Raw genomic sequence first — 20,429 nt, forward strand, 5'->3', positions numbered from 1 at the left:
GTAAATAGTTAAACATACTTACAGATATATTGGTGTTGTTATATATTTATTAACTGCTTATTAATGTTTTTTTTTTTTTAAGAATTTGCACGTTTACATTACATTACATTACATTAGATTTGGTAGACGCTTTTGTCCAAAGCGACTTACAATAGTCAAGTACAAAAGTAATAGAGGTTCAATAATAGAGTTTTAAAAAAAAAAAAAAAAGTTAATTAATAACCATTAATAAACTCATTAATAAACCATTCATAAACCCTTTATAAAGGTAGTCTTATTTTAAAGTGGTACCCAGTTCTTTTATCTGTTTCAACAGAGGAAGCAGATCTAGAGAGCTCTCATATGTAGAACATCTCCGTCTCAGTATTTATGGAGCCTGAAAGGAGTTTGTCACATTTAGCAGCTTTAGCACTTTCCCTTAGTCAGCAAGTATCTAGCAGGGTCCTGTGGAGGCCTAGTAGCACAATTAGCCTAGAAGAAACTTGCATCCCTCATCACTGACAGAACTGGCACCAACTTTCCAGACAGCGTGGCATGAGTATTGACCCTGCGGCAGATATTTTAAATGAGCTGCAATCTGCATCCTTTTGCTGCATTGTTTTTTCCCCTTGTTTTTCCCTGAGGTACATTTATGAACATCTGTGTGGGTTTAGCCACCAGATACAGTCTTAATTCCTGTATAGATTTTCTTTGCGTGACTGTTTTTACAGCCTCTTTGTTGTATCGTGGCTTTTGTTCCTTCAGTCTTGTGAGCCAGACTTCTGTCTTCCATCAGAGAGTCTTGTGTGTTTAATGGTTTACTCAAAGCCAAAAACCTGCCCACTTTGACAGGAAGGAACCATTTGACCGTCATTTTTTCATTCATTCTAAACAGTCTAGTTGTGGTTGCTAGTAGGAATAAATGCTATATATTTTGTTTTTGTGGAAAAAAAAAGTGTTCAGGTGTTTCTATTTAGCCCTGCTTTAGATCACTGGATTAGTGGTCTCTGAAGAAAGACAGGTTTTGGCCCTCGCTCATGAATATTCATACATGCAAATATACCACTTCTGATTGGCTAACAGCACTGCTGCAGAGAATGCGACCTTCTGCCCCCCCCCACAGTCAATTTAAAAAATCTAAAACTCAAATGACAAAATGTTTTCAGAGATACAGCCTTAGTTATAAAGATATAGCACTGAGTGTTAGGTAAAGTTAACCCTTAAACTTCACTTAACATCAGACTCGAGCGGCCCCACGGCAGAGAAGCGTTATGAACGCCTCATACCGAGCCCAGACTGCCTGCCCTGGTGGCGCTCTCTTTCCCTGCTGCTGAGAAACGTTAAAACCAACAATCACTTACACAAGATGATACACTAATGCTAACTACCTCAGTAAACTAAAGCTGTAAGCTCCGCCTGTGGCCAGTCCTGAGCCGAGATGGGTTAACTAGGGTTATTCCACCAAATATTGATTTCTGAACTCTTAAAACTTTATGAATATGAATTTGTTTTTTGTTTTTTTTTTGCATTATTTGAAGCCTGGAGGTTCTGCATCTTTCTTGTTATTTAATCCATTTCTCATTTTTTTGCAAATAAATGCTCTAAATGACAATATTTTTATTTTATTTTTTTTAATTTGGGAGAAATGTCTTTAGTTTGTAGAATAAAACAACAATGTTAATTTTACTCAAACATATACTTATAAATTGCAAAATCAGATTCAGAAACTGAAGTGGTCTATTTTACTTAGTGGTCTATGTCACTTTATCGTAAAGACCTCAGCTTGGTTGTAAGGATTTCTGAATAAGAACTTAATTACAGCGTTACTGATTCCAAATTAATCACGTATGTTAACGCTTTAACATTGGCAGCCTTAGTATTTATACAAACAGTAGTCATTAGACACAGGTGAATGTAATCAGTACTCAGGTGAGGGAGAGCGTGAAAACAGTTCAGAATTGGTTAAGGTAGGTGGTGTGACTGTGATCATTGTGATCATGAGCAGGTTGATTTTTGTAGCTTGACTGTTTAAGGATGTGAAGGAAGCAGAGGGAGAAGTCATAAATGGGAAAATATTAAATCTAAACAGAATTGTATATAATTTATACAATATGGGTCTTTAATATCTTTATATCTGCCAGCTCATTCAGCTCTATCATAAACCTACATAATAACAGTTAATAATATGATAATCTGATATCTAATCCTATTGAACACACAGCCTTTCCCTCGCAAAATCCTTTCATTCCCCAATTATGGGTTCTGTTAGCTCCTGAAGGACATAAAACATGTGCTGGAGTTCAGGTGATGTAATCTGAGAAGCCTTTGATTCTAGTGAGACGTGTCTTCACCCTGAAGTTAAACAGCTCTCTTCATGTTGATGTATATCTTATTCTCCTCCTGTGCCCCCATATTATATCATCTCATCTCATCTCATCTGATCTTCAGATATGATAACAGATTGCTGAAACTGATGTTGTAGATCCAGATAAATCAAAAGAAAAATATAAAGTTTTCAGAGCAAAACAGGCTTTTAGAGATGAAACACCAGCAGGTATCAGTCTGTAATACGACGTATAAAGGACTTGCTAATGGTTAAACTCTGTTTATTAATGATTCTTAATTACTCATTATTTAAACACTTTACATTAAGGACACATTAATGAACAATTTTTACAACAGAATGCTTCAACTATGTTTCAATATATGCAGTTCTGCTTGGATAAGTTGCATTATTCTTGGTTAAGTGGGTAAATAATATTTTTTTTTTTACAAAATCAAAATCATAATATATTTTTTTATTTCATTAAAAAAATATTAATGTATTTAAACATTTCCTGGAAGTCCCTATACACCCTGTCTATCTTTGGATAACCCTGCATCAGAACAATCACACTTTTATTTTTATGTGGCTTAATTTAATTTATTTCAATGTTCAGTTAGTGCTGGGCAGTATACCAGTTCATTTGGTATACCGGAGGGGAAATTAAACCCGGTGTGCATTTTTCACATACCACCACACCACTAGAGGTGCTTCCCTAGTAGAACAGCACCGCCAAAAAAGCAGATACAGCTTGCTAGCTAATGCTAGTCAGTTAGCATAACAAGCTAATACACTGGAGTGATGGTAGCTCACCTCTGTGGAGTCAAACACTTGTCTAGCTCTGTCCTGCCTGGAGAAAAATAAGAACAGCACCTTATCTGAAGAGCTCCTGCTGCTGTTCCTCAATGTATGAGTGTTTTTTATCTTCAAGTAAAATAGAAAAAAAAAAAAGCAAACAGGAATTATTCACTCAGAGCAGAGAAAAATTCAATTGCACAATCAGTCTCTTTTTAGAGTCTGTTGTTTGCATTCTTCAGCTGTTTTTTTTTCTGCTAATGAAGTCCGATTTCTTCATATATTGTGTAATTTTGTGGGACAAAATAAACCCAATACTAATCAAAACTTTAATTTAACTTTAACTTAATGTTTCATATTATATGTACTCCCAGTCATAAACCTATATAAAAACCCAGTCATGCAAAAAACAAAATAATAAAATAAAATAAATAATACATTATAATAAATTATAATTAATTATAAAAATAAATAATAATAAAAATATCAAGATATACCGTAAAGCTGTCAGAAAAATACTGTGATATATATTTTTGTTCCACACAGTGGAAAGATTTCAATATTTCTCCATACTAAGCTGAGGTAAAGCTTAAGCTTAATCCTGTCATAGTAGAAAATTATGGTAGTTAAAATTGTTTTAGAAATTTAAAATGTATCTTTTCAGAAACAGAACAAGGTAATCATGAATCAATCAACCATTTAACATTTGCAACTCAAGGTCAACCACCTTTTTTATTTAATACCACTTTTTGCTAAAATTGTTCACAGGAAATAGAAATGTATTAAGCTGGAAAACATGATTTCTATGTACTCTGACATCTTATAAATATGATGAATAATCAAAAGAATTAAAAGTCATTTTAAGTTGTTTTTTGCTATATTTATTTATATTTATAAAGTTATGAAGGACAAAATGTGCAGTATTCTGATAAGGTCCCATTGAGGCGGATTCTGATTGGTGTTCAACAGCAGAAACTATAGCAGGAACTTCATTTAGAGTCATTTAGAGCTTTTATTTGCAGAATATGAGAAATGGCTGACATAACAAAAAAAGATACAGAGCTTTCAGACCTCAAATAATGCAAAAAAAAAAAAAAACAAAGTTCCAATTTATAAAGTTTTAAGATTTCAGAAATCAATATTTCGTGGATAAACCCTGGTTTTTAATCGCAGTTTTCATGCATCTTGGCATGTTCTCCTCCACCAGTCTTACACACTGCTTTTGGATAACTTTATGCCTTTACTCCTGCTGCAAAAATTCAAGCAGTTCAGTTTGGTTTGATGGCTTGTGATCATCCATCTTCCTCTTGATTATATTACAGAGCTTTTCAATTTCAAAAAATTGAAAATCAAATAAACTCATTTAAAATCATTTTTAAGTGGTGTCTTAATTTTTGTACATGTTTATATACAGTGGAAATCACAGAGCATCTCACTGATGCAATACTATAACGATATGTTGCCCACAAAAACAATGATATGATGATATTGTGATTCTGCAATACTCCATATATCACAAGACAATTCTCTACAATACTAAACTATAATGAACTCAGATGTTGCCAATAAACCAGGCCAAAAAAAATCTGAAGCTTCCAGAGACATGACATCATCGTGTGGGCTGTCCTAAATTTTTGACTTTGTAGAAACTTTTGACTTTGTAGAAAGTAATAGAAATGCCTTAAAAATGATCTATCTGGCATTTATTCTGGCATTTGGAAAATATAAGTAATTTTAGTAATCCTAGTTGACCTAAAATGGGAAAGGTTTATTCTGATTTTCTGTAAGAAAAACATGTGTGAGTGTCTTTTTATATAGTGTATGTAGTGTATGTGGGACAATATATTGTTCCACTCCTAGCCAATCATGTGTCAAAAAAGAAATAAGTTCTACCAGCATTGTACACCGAAAGCTCTTTATTTATCTGAGCCAAAAACGAAAGTATCAGAGGAAACACGCCTGTGTCTGGCTCTGGCGTCCAGCGTCTGAACCTAACACCAGTCACACTGAACGGACCCTGCCAGCTCCACTGACAGAGAGAGAACAAGAGGAGTGATATCAATATGACTGTACATCACACAACATCAAAGGCTACCTCAGAGATAGTTAACATCATCCCGACACTGACTGGAGCGCTGCAGCTTTTGATCGTAGTGAGGAGCCCCTGCTGAAAGAACTTTTATCAGCGAGTGCAGACTTATCTTCTGCACCAGGCAGCCCTCCGTCTTTCCAATTAGCAGATTTAGTCAGAGTGAGGAGGACAAGAACAGCCCCCCGCTCTCTATGAAGCTCTTTAACTGCTCCCCGAGGAACAACATCACGCTGGCCTGAGTGTATCTGCATGATACGCTGGTGACCTTAAAGGTTAAACCTCATGCATAAAAGTAACTTTAGTAAGACAAAAGTGAACTGAAAGTGAACACAATCCAAGCATCATGTAATACACTGTAGGGCAGTTTTTAGACAAGGATTAAGCCTAGTCTCAGACTACACAGCATCATGAAGGGAGATTTACTATTAAAAAGAAAACATATTCTACTAGTAGGCCTAACCCTGACCTTAACCTAACAAGTTTGCAACACTGATATCTGTATAACCCTCAATACTGTGGTCTTCATTATCCTCATCATTATCAATATCATCATCATCATCATCATCATCAACATTATTTTTTATCATCATCATTATCTTCTTCGTCATCATCATTAACATCATCAGTATCATCATCACCACTACCATTATCATCATCATCATCAGTATCATCATCACCACTACCATTTTTATCATCATCATCATCATCATCATCCTCTTCATCATCATCATGATAAGTGTCTAGAAAAGTGTCTATCGTGCTATTACCTTCTATCATCCCTATGGTTTTTTCAGTAATTTCTTCAATTACTCATGCAAATATATAAAGTAGACTACGATGAAATGTATTGGCGTGGTCACTTTGCATAAACTCGGTTAATTGTGTTATATCATGATATATATTGTTATCGTGATCATCATCATCATCATCATCATCATCATCATAATCTGTATCACTTTATCGTTTAATAACATAACCATCATTGTCAATATTGCCATCATCATCATCATCATCATCATCATCATCATCATCATCATCATCAGTATCATCATCAGTAGCATTATTGTTATCAGTACCATGACCATCATTGTCATTATTGCATCATCATTATCAATATCATCACCATCACCACTACCATCGTTATCATCATTCTCATCATCATCATCATTATCATCATCATGACAGCAATTAAATAACTTGATAACAATTAGAACCACTTATATTAGTATTACCTTTTAAACGGACATTATCTTCACTACCAGCATGAAATCAGCTAGGCAACAATCATCAACTTCATCACCATAATCAGAATCATTATCCTCACTGGTACCATTATCTTGACCACTGCCAAGGTTGTCTATGCTATATGAACCTCACTCGCTGTTACTATTTCCCTGCAGTCCTCTGTGCAGAGACTGACTGTGGTGTGGTTGTTGTTACAGAGGACTCAGCGCTGGAGGACTGGGTTTCAGAGCTGATGTCCTCTGTGGTTCAGACGTCCAGAGAGACCAGCCTCCGCTCGAAGAGAAATGAAACTGGTTTGACTCGACAACGAAAGAAAATCTCTACGTTTTCCAACAAAAACACACTGACACAAACAGAACCCACCACCCAGGAGACCACAGCCACCAGTGCCCCCCAGCTCACCACCGTCACCACCACCACTGTGGCCACCACCACTTCCACAACCACCACTCCCTCTCCAGTGACCACAACCACCCAACCCACCAGCACAACCCAGTTAACCAGCACCAGACCCACTACCACAACCACCACCACCACCACCACCTCTACTACTACAACTACAACCACTACTACAGCTAAACCTCCCAGAATGATAGCACCTGCCCGTCCCCCTACACGGACCACCACCACCACTACCACCACCACCCAGTCTCCCAGGACCAGTCCTACCAGAGCCACCACCACTACTACCACCACAACTCAGACTCCTCCAATCATCTGCAACATCACTGAGAGAATGTTGGTCAGAACAGGTAAGATAGTATCACACTCTCTCACAAAATGTATTTATTTTTTTTTTCCTAAATTGTAAATTATTACTGACGTTATCCAGACTATGAAAAAACAAATAAGGAATCATGTAGTGATTTAAAAGTGTTAAACAAGCCAAAATTGACTCTTATCTGGGGTTAAACTGTTAACTTGTGGTTTCTGAGGCTGGAAACTTTTTATAATTTTATAATGTGCAACAGAGGAACTCTTGATCTTTCTTTTCTGAGGTGGTTCTGATGAGTGCCAGTTCCATCATAACATTATTTATAGTTTGATGGTTTGCAACGGCGCTTGAGGATAATTTCAGTTTTTGGAAATTTTCAGATTGACTGACCTTCTTTTCTTAAAGTTTTGTTTTCTTTATTTAGTTTGAGTAATTTTTGCCATAATATGAATTAGAACATTATTCAAATAGGACTATTCACTGTATACCAACTATTGGGCACATTTTTTTTACTATTGTTGCATTTACATGGAATGCCTCACTCCACACTGGTCAAGATTTTTTTTAAGTTATGTCTTTTTACCTATTTAGCCAAAAACTGTTTTTTTTTTTTTTTTTACTTTTTGACTGAATATTCAGGTGCATTCCTATTTGAAACTATTCTATTAAATATATATATATATATATATATATATATATATATATATATATATATATATATATATATATATATATATATATATATAAACATTGTAACAGTGTGCCTGCTACACAAATTAAATCTAAATGTGATTTAATAAAAAAAAAAGTAAATGCATGGATCATTAATATATATATTTTTTATTTTTATGGTAAGACAGCATTCAATAGTTTGATGGTTGTTTTAGGGCCCCTCTTAAAAAAAATAAAAACAGTTCACTTTTTTAATTAAGTCGTTATATTACAAGATTAAAGTCATAGTATTTTGAGGGAAATGTAGTTCCTGCTTAAGCTGTAGTTCAAGAGGGGACCACAGCTGCTCATGATCAGTTACAGGGCTGCTGTGATCACCATCAGTTATCTACATTTATAACCTGCTGATTATTAAAGCACTAGTGTTACAGTGTCCAGGTTCTGTTTATTATTTTTATAAAATGTGGCCTGTCTTCTAAAGTTGTCAATGATAATCATCTAAAGTACAAGACTCCTGAGTGAGATGTGCTACTGCTAAAGAATTGTATGACTGGTCAGATTCAGATCAAATTCTCCCTTTGATACTTATGTTTCTCCTTCATCTCTTCATCTGTTTCTCACACCTGTGGCAGTTTTGTCCATCCACCTGCGGAGGAGCCGGCTGGACAGCATCCTGAAGCAGAACCTGCCGAAGGGTCTGACTCTGGCTCTGAGGAAAGCTCTGAACGACAGCTCGGTCCAGGCTCAGGTCAGTTATTTTATGAGCATTATGTTTTACTCACTGCTCAGCCTGTGTTCTCGTAGGTCTGTGCCTTCCCAGCTGACAATTTTTGGTCATTTTTAGTAGAAAACTGTTTTTCGCTGTTTAGCCTCACTGATTAGAGGTTTTCTTAAGGCTACACAGTGGTTAAGTCCCAATCCCTTGAGTTCCCATCTAATTGTGAATGTGGGCATGCTCTTACTTTCACTATTAAACATATCACTGAATTCTAGCACTTTTTTTCTACGATTTAATTTTAGTTTAATTTAATTTTAATCTTTAAATGAGAACTCCTGTGTAAAATGGACTTTTGCTGTAGTAAAACATGATAAAAAGTACTTACCTTTGTTGAATAGCCCACCTCTGCTCTCCTACAGCTTCCTGAGATCCTGTAATTTTGTACTTTTGCCCCAACAAATCACTTTTTCCACCGTTATCTGGCTCAAAGTAGCTCCACACCTCCTTACTAGAATCTGGAGAGCCCTGACATTTAAAACGAGGCATTAATAATGTAATGAGAGAACAAGAAGTGTGTTAAAAAACATTGTTTACATCCCATAACGCTAGCTTCAGCTCCAAGCGCCGCCATCACTGTACTGATAATAACATAGACATACATATACATAGACTCCACATAGCCTGCCTCCTGGCTCCGGCTGCTACACTATGCTGAGTCTATGTATATTTAAATATATGTATATGTTATTTTCAGGTTTTTTAAGAAGCTTCTTTAGCACTTTTGCCTCGTTTTAAATGTCAGGGCTCTCCAAATTCTAGCAAGGAGGTGTGGAGCTAATTTGAGACTGAATAACGGTGAAAAAAGCAAATTATTGGGGCTAATTATGCCCCGTCTCACCCAGTCTGAAGGGTGTTTGGACAAACTGTTGAAATGTCTGGATCTCAGAACGCTGTGGGAGTACGGAGAGTACGGCTATTCATCAAAGGTAAGTACTTTTTATTATGTTTTAATACACCCAAAGTCCATTTGACACCAGATTTCTCCTTTAAAAATAAATTAAAGATCCCTGTATGTAAAGAATGATCACAGATGGCGGTGCTGGATGGACTACAGTAGAAGTATTCTTTAGTGATCTTTAATTCGAGGCGGTTCTGAATGGATTTCAGTCCCTCAATAACACCTTCATATGGTGGGAGCGCGGGGAGCCCAGCGCAGACACAGCCGACGCCCAGGCAGCAGGCCAGCTCTCATCACATTCAACAAAGCTGAGTTGAAAGGAAATCCTGGAATACCACCACAACCCCACTAAAACACACACTCTCTCACACACACACACACACACACTCACACTTGCACTGCCTCAATGTGTGCTGAGCCATGAGGCCATCTGTCATTTTGTCTTTCAGCCCAAAAGTGATAAAACAGAGCCACCCAGCCCTGCTTTAATACACACAGGGAACATCGTCTGTATCTGTGAGAACACTGTCAGGTTCTTGTGTCTGTTTTAACAGTTCTCATGTTTTTCCCCATCCTCCCTTTTGCATACTTAAGCCTTGTAATCAATTAGCCAGTATTAGCTTTTCTTTTATGTATTTATTTGTATTATTTTCTTGCTCATTTTCTCCCAATTTGAAAGGCCGATTACCCAAATCATATTCTTATGAACTCCCCCTATCACTAGCAATCGCCCAGTACTATAGGAGCATGAAGACTAGCACACGCCCAGCTTGCAATTTGTGGTTAGTAGAACGATTTCCAAATGTTACTTTTAGTTTTCTGGATGTTCTTAGAGCATTGTTATCTAATGTTTTTTTTTTTTTTAAACATTCTGGTAATGTCACCTTAACATCACTTGTGAATGTTGCTTTTAACGTTTTCATAAAGTTTGTATTTGTCTATATGATTAATATTGTGATGCAAACCATTATTATATCACACGTTTTCAGAATGTTTCTGGAATATTGCTTTTACTGGTGCATCTCATTTTTTTTTCTGTAATTCTCTTCAAAATGTGTAACTCATATATGATAAAGATGTATTACACACAGAGTGATCTATTTTAAGCGTTTATTTATTTTATTGTTGATGATTATGGCTTACAGCCAATGAAAACCCAAAAATTAGTATCTTAGAAAATTGGAATAATAAGACCAATTGGTACTTTTGGCAGTGTGCCAAGTCCTGCTGGAAAATGAAATCTGCATCTCCATAAAAGTTGTCAGCAGAGGGAAGCATGAAGTGCTGTAAGATTTTCCTAGTATACACTTCACTGACTTTAGAACACTAGCAGATGACATGTCTCTCCAAACTATCAATGATTGTAGTGTAACGCTGTGTGAAGGACTGGACGAGGAGAGCGGACGCTAACGCAAGTATCATTTATTAAAGAACAGAAACCAAAAACATAAATCAAACCGAAACAGACCAAACAGGAGACTAACAGACAGACAGGATTTAACACAGCCGTGACAGACGTATAAACGCACAAGAACCGACAAAAACACTAATGACAGAGACGCTTAAATATACACACAAGGCGGGAAGGAGAACAGGTAACACCTGGGGACTGACTAATGAGGGGCGGAGCTACAAATGGACACAGGTGAGTGGAAAAACACTGACAGAACACAGGGGCACGGGTCACGTGGGACAACACAGGCACGAGGACAGACAGGAAACAGGACCAGGCGTGACAGAAGCCTCCCCCTAAACGCGCAGCTCCTGAGGCGCGTAAAAATGAACCCCGGGGGCTGGCGGCGGGGAGAGGCCGGGGAAAACACGAGACGAAACCGGGGACTGAAACGGAGACAGGACAGAGGACAGAGACTGGACGAAAGACTGAGACTGGACGGGAGCCTGAGACTGGACGGGGAACTGGACGGGTGACAGAGACTGGACGGGGAACTGGACAGGAGACTGAGACTGGACGGGGAACTGGACAGGAGACTGAGACTGGACAGGGTTCTGGACACTAGACAGGGATGCAGACAGGACAGGACTGGACAGGGGAACAGGGACAAAAACATTAACTGGGACAGAAACTAGCACAGTGACGGGGACAGGAACTGAGACACTACTGGAAACGAGTACTGGGACGCAGACAGAAACTGGAACTAAAACAGGAACAGACACAGGTACATGGTCAGGGACAGTGGGTACCACATTGGTGGCAGGCACTGCTGGTGCTGAAGCAGACATGGAGGCTTGAACAGCTGGAGCAGACACGGAGACTGGAGCAGCTTCAGCAGACACGGAGACTGGAGCAGCTTGAGCAGACACGGAGACTGGAGCAGCTTCAGCAGACACGGAGGCTGGTGCAGCTTAAGCAGGCGCGGCGGCTGGTGCAGCTTGAGCAGGCGCGGCGGGTGCAGCTTGAGCAGGCGCGGTGGCCGCTAACACCAGGACTGGAGCAGTAGGCGAGGCTGTAAAGACCGGACCGGAGCTTGCTTCTGGATCAGGAGTCGCAGAGCTGGAATCCGGCCGGGCTGGAGAGCTGGAAGTAGGTGGGGCTTGAGAGCGCGGTGGAGCTAGCAGGCTAGCTAGCTTAGCCGGAGCTTCAGAGAGCGGCTTCTCGGAGCGCGGATGAGCCACGGGAATCACACAGCGTAGCGTCCCATCCGCTGGCTTCACGGAGTACGCCGTCTCAGCCGGGAGAGTCGAGGAGCGCGGATGAGCCACGGGAGTCACGGAGCGTGGCGTCCCATCCACGGGCCTCACGGAGCGCGGCGTGGAAACAGGAGGCGGCCAGTAAACAGGTGCGGGATCAGGCAGCGGAAGGCGGGTTGGTGCGGGGAAAGGCTCCTCGTCCTCGGAGCTGCTGGGAGCACAGCCAAGAAATTCCCACGGCTCCCGGGTAGCCTGGCCTCCTCTGTAAAGAGTACCGAGGCTAACCGCACCAACCCGTATCGCCCCCCCAAAATTTTCTCCGCTCCGGAAATCTTCCACCGGAGAAAGGGAGCGCTGAGAGCGCCGCCGCCCACCTCTTCTCCTCCGGCGCCGGGAAGTGGAGGAGTTTTCAGCCGCATACTCCTCCTGAACGCCGCGAGAGAAGGGAGTGGGTCGGATAGCCAGCCTGGATCCAAAAAAAGGATTACTTGCAGCGTCCATATTTTTGGTCGGTTCTTCTGTAACGCTGTGTGAAGGACTGGACGAGGAGAGCGGACGCTAACGCAAGTATCATTTATTAAAGAACAGAAACCAAAAACATAAATCAAACCGAAACAGACCAAACAGGAGACTAACAGACAGACAGGATTTAACACAGCCGTGACAGACGTATAAACGCACAAGAACCGACAAAAACACTAATGACAGAGACGCTTAAATATACACACAAGGCGGGAAGGAGAACAGGTAACACCTGGGGACTGACTAATGAGGGGCGGAGCTACAAATGGACACAGGTGAGTGGAAAAACACTGACAGAACACAGGGGCACGGGTCACGTGGGACAACACAGGCACGAGGACAGACAGGAAACAGGACCAGGCGTGACATGTAGAAACTTTACACTAGACCTCAATCAGTTTGGACTGTGTGTCTCTCCACTCTTCCTCCAGACTCTGATCACTCGATGATGTGCAAAATGAAATGCAAAATTTACTGATGATCAGTGATGGTTTGGAGATGGTTTGTGCTTTAGCATACCTTAAGCGACTCTGTTTGTGGCAGAAAAGGCTTCTTCTGCATTATTCTCCTATACATCCTCTCCTTGTGTAAAGTGCGCTGAATAGTTGAAAGATGCACAGTGACACCATCTGCAGCAAGATGATGATGTAGGTCTTTGGGGCTCTGATGGTCTGTGGGTTGACTATGACTCTATAACAGTTCTCACCATCCTTCTCCTCTGCTTATCTGAGATTATTCTTAAGGCCTTAACTAGAATTGGTCCTGTGGTTCTTCCGTTTCCTCACTCTGTTCCTCACAGTGGAAACTGACAGCTAAAATCTCTGAGAGAGCTTTTTTGAATTCTTCCGCTAAACCATGATGTTTAACAATCTTTTTTTCAGGTTTTCAGGACATTTGAGTTAAGTCGTTTTGAGGCTTCCATGTTGCCACTCTTCAGAGAAAATGCAAAGAGGAGAAAAACTTGCAATTGTTCACTTTTTTTTCAAAATTGGATTCACCTGTGTATTTAGGTCAAGGGTCAGTGAGCTCATCGAACTTTATTTTATGTTCCAATAATTAGTGCTAGGTAATTAAAGGTAATTAAATCAATAAAACAACAAGGATGCCCAAATTTATGAACCTTGTTTTAAGAATTATTGCACACTTTCTGTAAATCCTAAAAACTTAACTTCACTTCTCAAATATTACTGTTTCGTCTGCTATATTATATATTTCACTGAAATGTCTGATCTGAAAAAACAATGATTTATTAATTAAAATAAATAAAATGATCAGGCATGCCAAAAAATGCTGACTTTTTTATAAGGTCAGATATTTACATATTTTTCATTGTCTGTAATTTGTTTCCACAGATTGAAAGTCTGACCATAGTGCCCAACGTGACGTTGGGGTACTACGTTTCTCGGGGGGATACGGTGTACATGGCGTCGGTGGTGGTGGAGGCTCTGAATGCTTATGGCTTGGAGAGACTGATGGCTGATATCCGGCAGTTTGTGCCGTTGGTGCAGGCGGCGCCGGTCCCGGCGGCCCCCTGGAGACCCACCCCGGCCATTTCACTGATGCTGAAGACAGGTGAGAGACTCTGCGTGTCTTGGAGAGTTAGTGGGAGCTGCCAGCTTGATTTGCAGCCAGTAACTGAGTCACTCTGCTGGAGAACAGAACAGAGGCCTTTACTAACTTTACAGAGAGACTGGAGAGAACTTATCTCACCTTGTGTTCCTGAATGTGTGTTTCTGTGTGGGATGTGTCTGGATGTATGCGTATGTACTGATTTGATGATGTGTAACTGTTTATATTTTTTTGTGTGTGTGTGCAGTCCTGAGGTTTGTAGGGCCAGGAGACGACCTGTCGTCCTGCAGGTTTGCTCAGATGATGGAGGAGAGGCTGGAGAATGCGTTTGCTGAGGCTGAGGTTAAAGTGCTGAACTCTTACAGCAGACTCACAGTACAGGTCAGATTACCCACCATACTAATATTAATACTGTTTACGTTACTCATTTACACACACTTCAGCTCAAGGTTCTCAATTTTTTTTATTAATCTTTAAATGTACAATAAGGTTAATATTTCTAGGCTCTATATTGTAGTACAGGGGTTGGACAATGAAACTGAAACACTTGAGGTGCACATTGAATTCTGCCGTGATTTGGGCAGCCCTGGTTTTATGTTTTTTGGGTACAATCCGGGTTGGCACCCGAATATCCCTGCGTTATTTGAGGTCTGAAAGCTCTGCATCTTTTTTGTTATTTCAGCCATTTCTCATTTTCTGCAAATAAAAGCTCTAAATTACTGTATTTTTATTTGGAATTTGGGAGAAATGTTGTCTGTAGTTTATAGAATAAAACAACAACGTTCATTTTTTACGTTTATTTTTAGCAAAATCAGAGAAACTGTTTTCAGAAACTGAAGTGGTCTCTTAATATTTTCCAAAGCTGTATGTGGTGACATCCTGGAATTCATCTGCAAATGTTTGCTTACCGTATTTGTTTTTAATTATAAGGTGCACCAGATGCATACTTTGAAGTGAGCAAAGGTGTCGCCATGTTTCCCTTTCTAATGGGGCCTAAGTAAACAAAACTTCTTAAATTATTAAAAGAATTCTCTTTAAAACAGCTTATTTGGGTGAGTAAAGCACTTATGTTTATTCACAGTAAGCCTACATTTCCAATATATTGTGCATAAGGGTGAGTTTTCAGTGACATTTCTCCAGCACTAAGGCTGGGTGCAGCAGCATTAGCATTAGCCACTAACCACAATGGTAGCGGTAAGTAAATGCCCCCCAAGAGTGTTAGACTGAGGAACCCTAAGAGTTGTAGTAACCCAGGGTGCTATCAGCTAGCAGTTTGTTCCACATAGCTTGTTTTAACACGGCAAACACCCAGACTATAGTGTACAATATACTCATCTCTGACTATATACTTACTAATGCTAATGCTGCTGCACCCAGCCATAGTGCTGGGGAAACTTCACTTTAAAGCTCACCCTTATAAGGCTGTACTTCAGCGGAATGGCTTTACTGCTCCTTATACAACCTGACTGGTACAATTCATACATAAGGCACACCGTATCATAAGACGCACTGTCGATTTTTGTGAAAATGAAAGGATTTTAAGTGCATCTTATAGTCCGAAAAATAAGTGTATGTGTATATGTGTAATAATCATAATGATTACAATCAACTATTTATATCACCTGTTTAATTAGTTTTTTTTTTTATTTATTTACTTAAAACACTTTTTTGGTATGTGTTGCAGGTCTAAAATGCGCTAATGAAATGAGCCAATCAAAATAAGCCAATAGAAATAAGACAGAATTAGGTAAATAAAATTAGTTACTTACATTTTTATTAGGGTCATAGTTTTTTCCCTTATCCTGTATAATTACACTTCAGGGATGTGAGTTTTTCATACATCAACTCTTTGAAGACTCTTAAGTATTCAGTTTACAGTAATAAATTCATTATCCTTCTAACCGCCGCATAATTAGACCTCTCCTTCTCAAACCTTTTTTTTTATTCTTTTCTTATTGAGCTTTAAATAAAAATGTGAAATTAGCATATTTATGATGTTACTGCTGTTTGGTAATTTAGCCTAACTGCTTTGAACAGTGCATTAATGAGTCTACTCGAGTTCTATCTCAATGGATGGCTCTGTTTAGGGCATTATTCTCTGTTCTTTAAGCTCGTTTTCATGGTGTTATGACTGGAGATGTTTATTAAATGAGTCATGTATCTTTTTTGTTTCTCTCTCAGATTCTGAGTGCGTCGCAGTCGTCCGGTTCTCCCGCTGTGTCTCTGATATACGTGGTGCGGAACGACAGCGTGGCTCTAAACGGCACCGTGGCCAGTAACCTGCTGAGCCAACTGACGGCTGAACTCGTGGGCTACTTCTTGTTTTACCCTCCTCTTATCACTGCAGAGCGTAAGTGCCCCCGTCAGCGTGTTAGATTACTGCCTGTCGGGGTCTGAAGACCTCTTCTTCTGGTAATGAGTGATATTTACTGTTACATAGTGCCTGCATGCAGCTCGGAGTAGTTTGTGATGCTCAGGTTCTTTTGCAGCCAATTATAAAGCGTTATAAAGCATTATTAGGTGTTTTTTTTTTTCTTTTTATTTATAAATTCTGTTTTTTCTTATCACAACCTTCTTTCGAACTGCTGCTGCTGTGGCATTACTGAGTAGTCAGCCTCTTTGGAGGAAAGCGCAGCGACTCGGTTTTTGTGCCTTAAGCTGATCAACATCACCCTTTGGAGTCATAAGGGGAAAAAGCGCCATCTACTCTACCCACCCAGAGAGAGAGCAAGGCCAATTGTCCACTCTCGTGGCTCCGGTAGCTGATGGCAAGCTGCATGACCAGGATTCAAACCAGCGATCTTTAAACCGAGAAGCTGCCTGAATGGGATTTAAACCAGCCACCTTTAGACCATTGGACCACTCGGCGCTCTATTATTAAAAGTTTAAAAAATTTTGTTAAAACTTTAAAATAAGTTTACCCAACTAACATATTTAATTTTATGAATGTTACAACATTTGGTTCTTAGAACTTTCAATCTGTATGTATTGCAGGTCTAAAATGCGCTAATGAAATGAGGCAATAAAAATGAGTCAGTAGAAATAAGACGGAATTACTTAGAATAAAGTAAATAAAATGAATTACCCATCCAGAGAAAGCTAGGCCAATTGTCCACTCTCGTGACTCCGGCAGCTGATGGCAAGCTGCATGACAGGGATTCAAACCAGCAATCTTTAGACCACTGGACCACTCAACGCCCTATTATTAAGAGTTTAAAAAGTTTTTGTTAAAATTTAAAATAAATTTACCCAACTAACATATTTAATTTCCTAAATGTTACAAAATTGATTCCTTACATTTTTCTATCTGTCAAGTGTTCTGAATTATTTTTTGGTATTTTTTCTACATTCCTGGAAAATTATTTCTCTATCGTTACAGGCTAACCTTCCTGGAACCTTTTCAAAACTTAGCTATTTGTTCTTATAATGTTCTCTGTAAACTGGGCATTAAATAATACTAAAGTCATCCAAACTACTTGGATTTTTTTGTCTCTTAATGTGTTTGAGAGCATCAGTTGTAAAGTTTTGATGAGGTAGAGTTGGTTAGTATACAGTGAATAACTCTATTTAATTAATGATTTAATCCATATTATGGCAATAATTACTCAACTAATAAAGAGAAAAATACTTGCTCAGTCAATCTGAAATAAATCTAAATTTTTGAAAATACTCCTTAATGCAGTCGCAAAGACCATCAAAAATGTTATGCTGAAACTGGCACTCATCAGGAACTCTCTAGGAAAGGAAGACCAATAGTTAATTTTGTTGCACAGGATGAGTTGATCAGAGTTACCAGCCTCAGAAACTGCAAGTTAACAACACCTAAATGCTTCCTGGCAGATTATTTGGATTAGAGTTGAACACTTTTTAGTTACTACATGATTCCTTATGTGTTCCTTCATAGTCTGGATGACTTTAGTATTCATTTACAGTGTAGGAATATTAATATTTATTTTTTTTAATCTTTTTAAAATCATGCGAAGTATTGCCAACTTTCCTGTTGTGTTGTATTTTTGGGTTTGATTTTATTTGTCTACTACATTTTCAATCTCTCTTTTGGGCATTTCGGTTGCTCTTTGTGTTTCTCCATGTATTAAAAAATAATAATTTTCACATTCTGCAATTCTGTATCAAACACCCTTGAAAGTAGACTGGAGGGATGACCCGGGGCAGTGTGCAGAGCTCCACTCCACTCTTCTGCACTATGAGGGTTTATTTTTAGAAGGCTTTGCGTGGCTCACGTTTCATTGGAGAGTAGAGTGAAAGTCCTCTGATTTCTGGTCTGAAACAGATGGAATAGTATAGTACGGTTGTGAAGCAGGGGATTGCGTGACTCCTCTGTTGTGCAGGATAACGATCCGGACTCCAAATTGCTCAGTGGGTAATACAGAGCTTCTGTTTGCTACATGACCTGACTGAGCGCTCCTCGTCTACCTCTCAGCCGTCTACCCCTCCTGGCTCAGGCTCTCTGTCTCTCTGAGTGTGGATAAATGCGGAGCGACGTTTGGGGCTGGAAGGTTAAGCCGTTATCTGAATGCAGATTGTCAGGGCCTCCTCGTTTTCTGGCCTGGAAGATCAGAACTGTTGCATGAGGGACATGATGACAGGCTCTGACCTCCTGTCGCACATTATTACCTAACAAGGTCTCCAGGGACGCAGCCACCCCGGGGACACTCACCTGGGGTCGCCCCTCTTTGTTTTTGCTTTAAAAGAGAGCAGAGACCCCCAATAGAAGGGGTAAAATCTAATTAGAATAATGATAAGTGTAGGCTTGGAGCTCTGGAATAAATTAAGAGACCACTTCAGTTTCTGAATCTGATTTTACTATTTAAAGGTAAATGTTTGAGTAAAATGAACATTGTTGTTTTATTCTGTAAACTACAGAACATTTCTCCCAAATTCCAAATTAAAAATATTGTCATTTAGAGCATTTATTTACAGAAAATGAGAAATGGCTGAAATAATGCAGAGCTTTCAGACCTCAAATAATGCAAAGAAAAAAAACAAGTTCATATTCATAAAGTTTTAAGAGTTCAGAAAACAATATTTGGTGGAATAACCCTGGTGTTTTGTTTTATGCATCTTGGCATGTTCTCCTCCACCAGTCTTACACACTGCTTTTGGATATCCTTATGCCGCCACTCCTGGTGCAAAAATTTAAGCAAGTCAACTTAATGGTTTATTGGTTGTAATCATCTAAATGTCTCTTGTTTATATTTCAGAGGTTTTTAGTTTGGTAAAATAAAAGAAACTCCAGAGCTGTATTATATTTTATGATTATTTATATACCATTGCTTGATTTATCAGCCAATTTGGTACCCACCTGCTTACTGGTTCTTTGCTCTAGACTGTGTAGGAAATTGAACATTCAGGGCCCTTTAGGAGGCAGGGGCGCTCTGATTTTGGCGTGTTCGTATCTTAAACCTGGTTTTTAATCACAGTTTTTATGCATCTTGGCATGGTCTCCTCCACCAGTCTTACACACTGCTTTTGGATAACTTTATGCCACTCCTGGTGTAAAGATTTAAGCAGCTTGGTTTGATGGCTTGTGATCATCCGTCTTCCTCTTAATTATATTTCAGGTGTTTTCAATTTGGTAAAATGAAAGAAACGTATAATATATAAGAGGTCTCTTATTTTTTTTGTATGTTCAGCAGTGACACTGAGGGGTTTAAAAACTCCAGCAGCACTGCTGTATCTGATCAATACCAGCACAGTATCCATTAACAAATCATAAGTGCTAAGATTGAACCACCAAATAATAATGAGTAACTATTCTGTAGTGGTTCTATGGGATTCTGGCTATTCAAGAACAGTGTTTATCCCTGTGCTCGGTTAAAATACTTAATTGTGTCTTTGAAAGAGTTCCACATACAGTACAGGCCAAAGGTTTGGACACACCTTCTCTTTTTTAATGTGTTTTATTTATGTTTATGAATATTTACATTGTAGATTCTCACTGAATGCATCAAAACTATAAATGAACACATGTGGAGTTTTATGTATTGAACAAAATAAAGGTGAAATAACAGAAAAACATGTTTTATATTCTAATTTCTTCAAAATAGCCACCCTTTGCTCTGATTACTGCTTTGCACACTCCTGGCATCATTCTCTCAATGAGCTTCAAGAGGTGGTCTCCTAAAATGGTTTTCCAACAGTCTTGAAGGAAGGAGTTCCCAGAGGTGTTTA

At 39.1% G+C, this 20,429-nt stretch overlaps 1 protein-coding gene across 3 annotated transcripts in view; it reads left to right on the forward strand.

The window, feature by feature from the left end:
* Positions 1 to 20,429, forward strand: part of kiaa1549lb (KIAA1549-like b) — a 113,835-nt gene that overhangs the window by 42,629 nt on the left and 50,777 nt on the right. For all 3 annotated transcript variants that reach the window (XM_022679495.2, XM_049483529.1, XM_022679497.2), the window contains exons 3-7: positions 6,632 to 7,186; positions 8,454 to 8,569; positions 14,021 to 14,240; positions 14,485 to 14,618; positions 16,419 to 16,587. In XM_022679495.2, coding sequence (XP_022535216.2) covers positions 6,632 to 7,186; positions 8,454 to 8,569; positions 14,021 to 14,240; positions 14,485 to 14,618; positions 16,419 to 16,587 — 1,194 coding nt within the window. The remainder of the gene's footprint in view (positions 1 to 6,631; positions 7,187 to 8,453; positions 8,570 to 14,020; positions 14,241 to 14,484; positions 14,619 to 16,418; positions 16,588 to 20,429) is intronic.

The sequence above is a fragment of the Astyanax mexicanus genome, chromosome 9 (genome assembly GCF_023375975.1).
Source record: "Astyanax mexicanus isolate ESR-SI-001 chromosome 9, AstMex3_surface, whole genome shotgun sequence".
Taxonomy (NCBI): Eukaryota; Metazoa; Chordata; class Actinopteri; order Characiformes; family Acestrorhamphidae; genus Astyanax; species Astyanax mexicanus.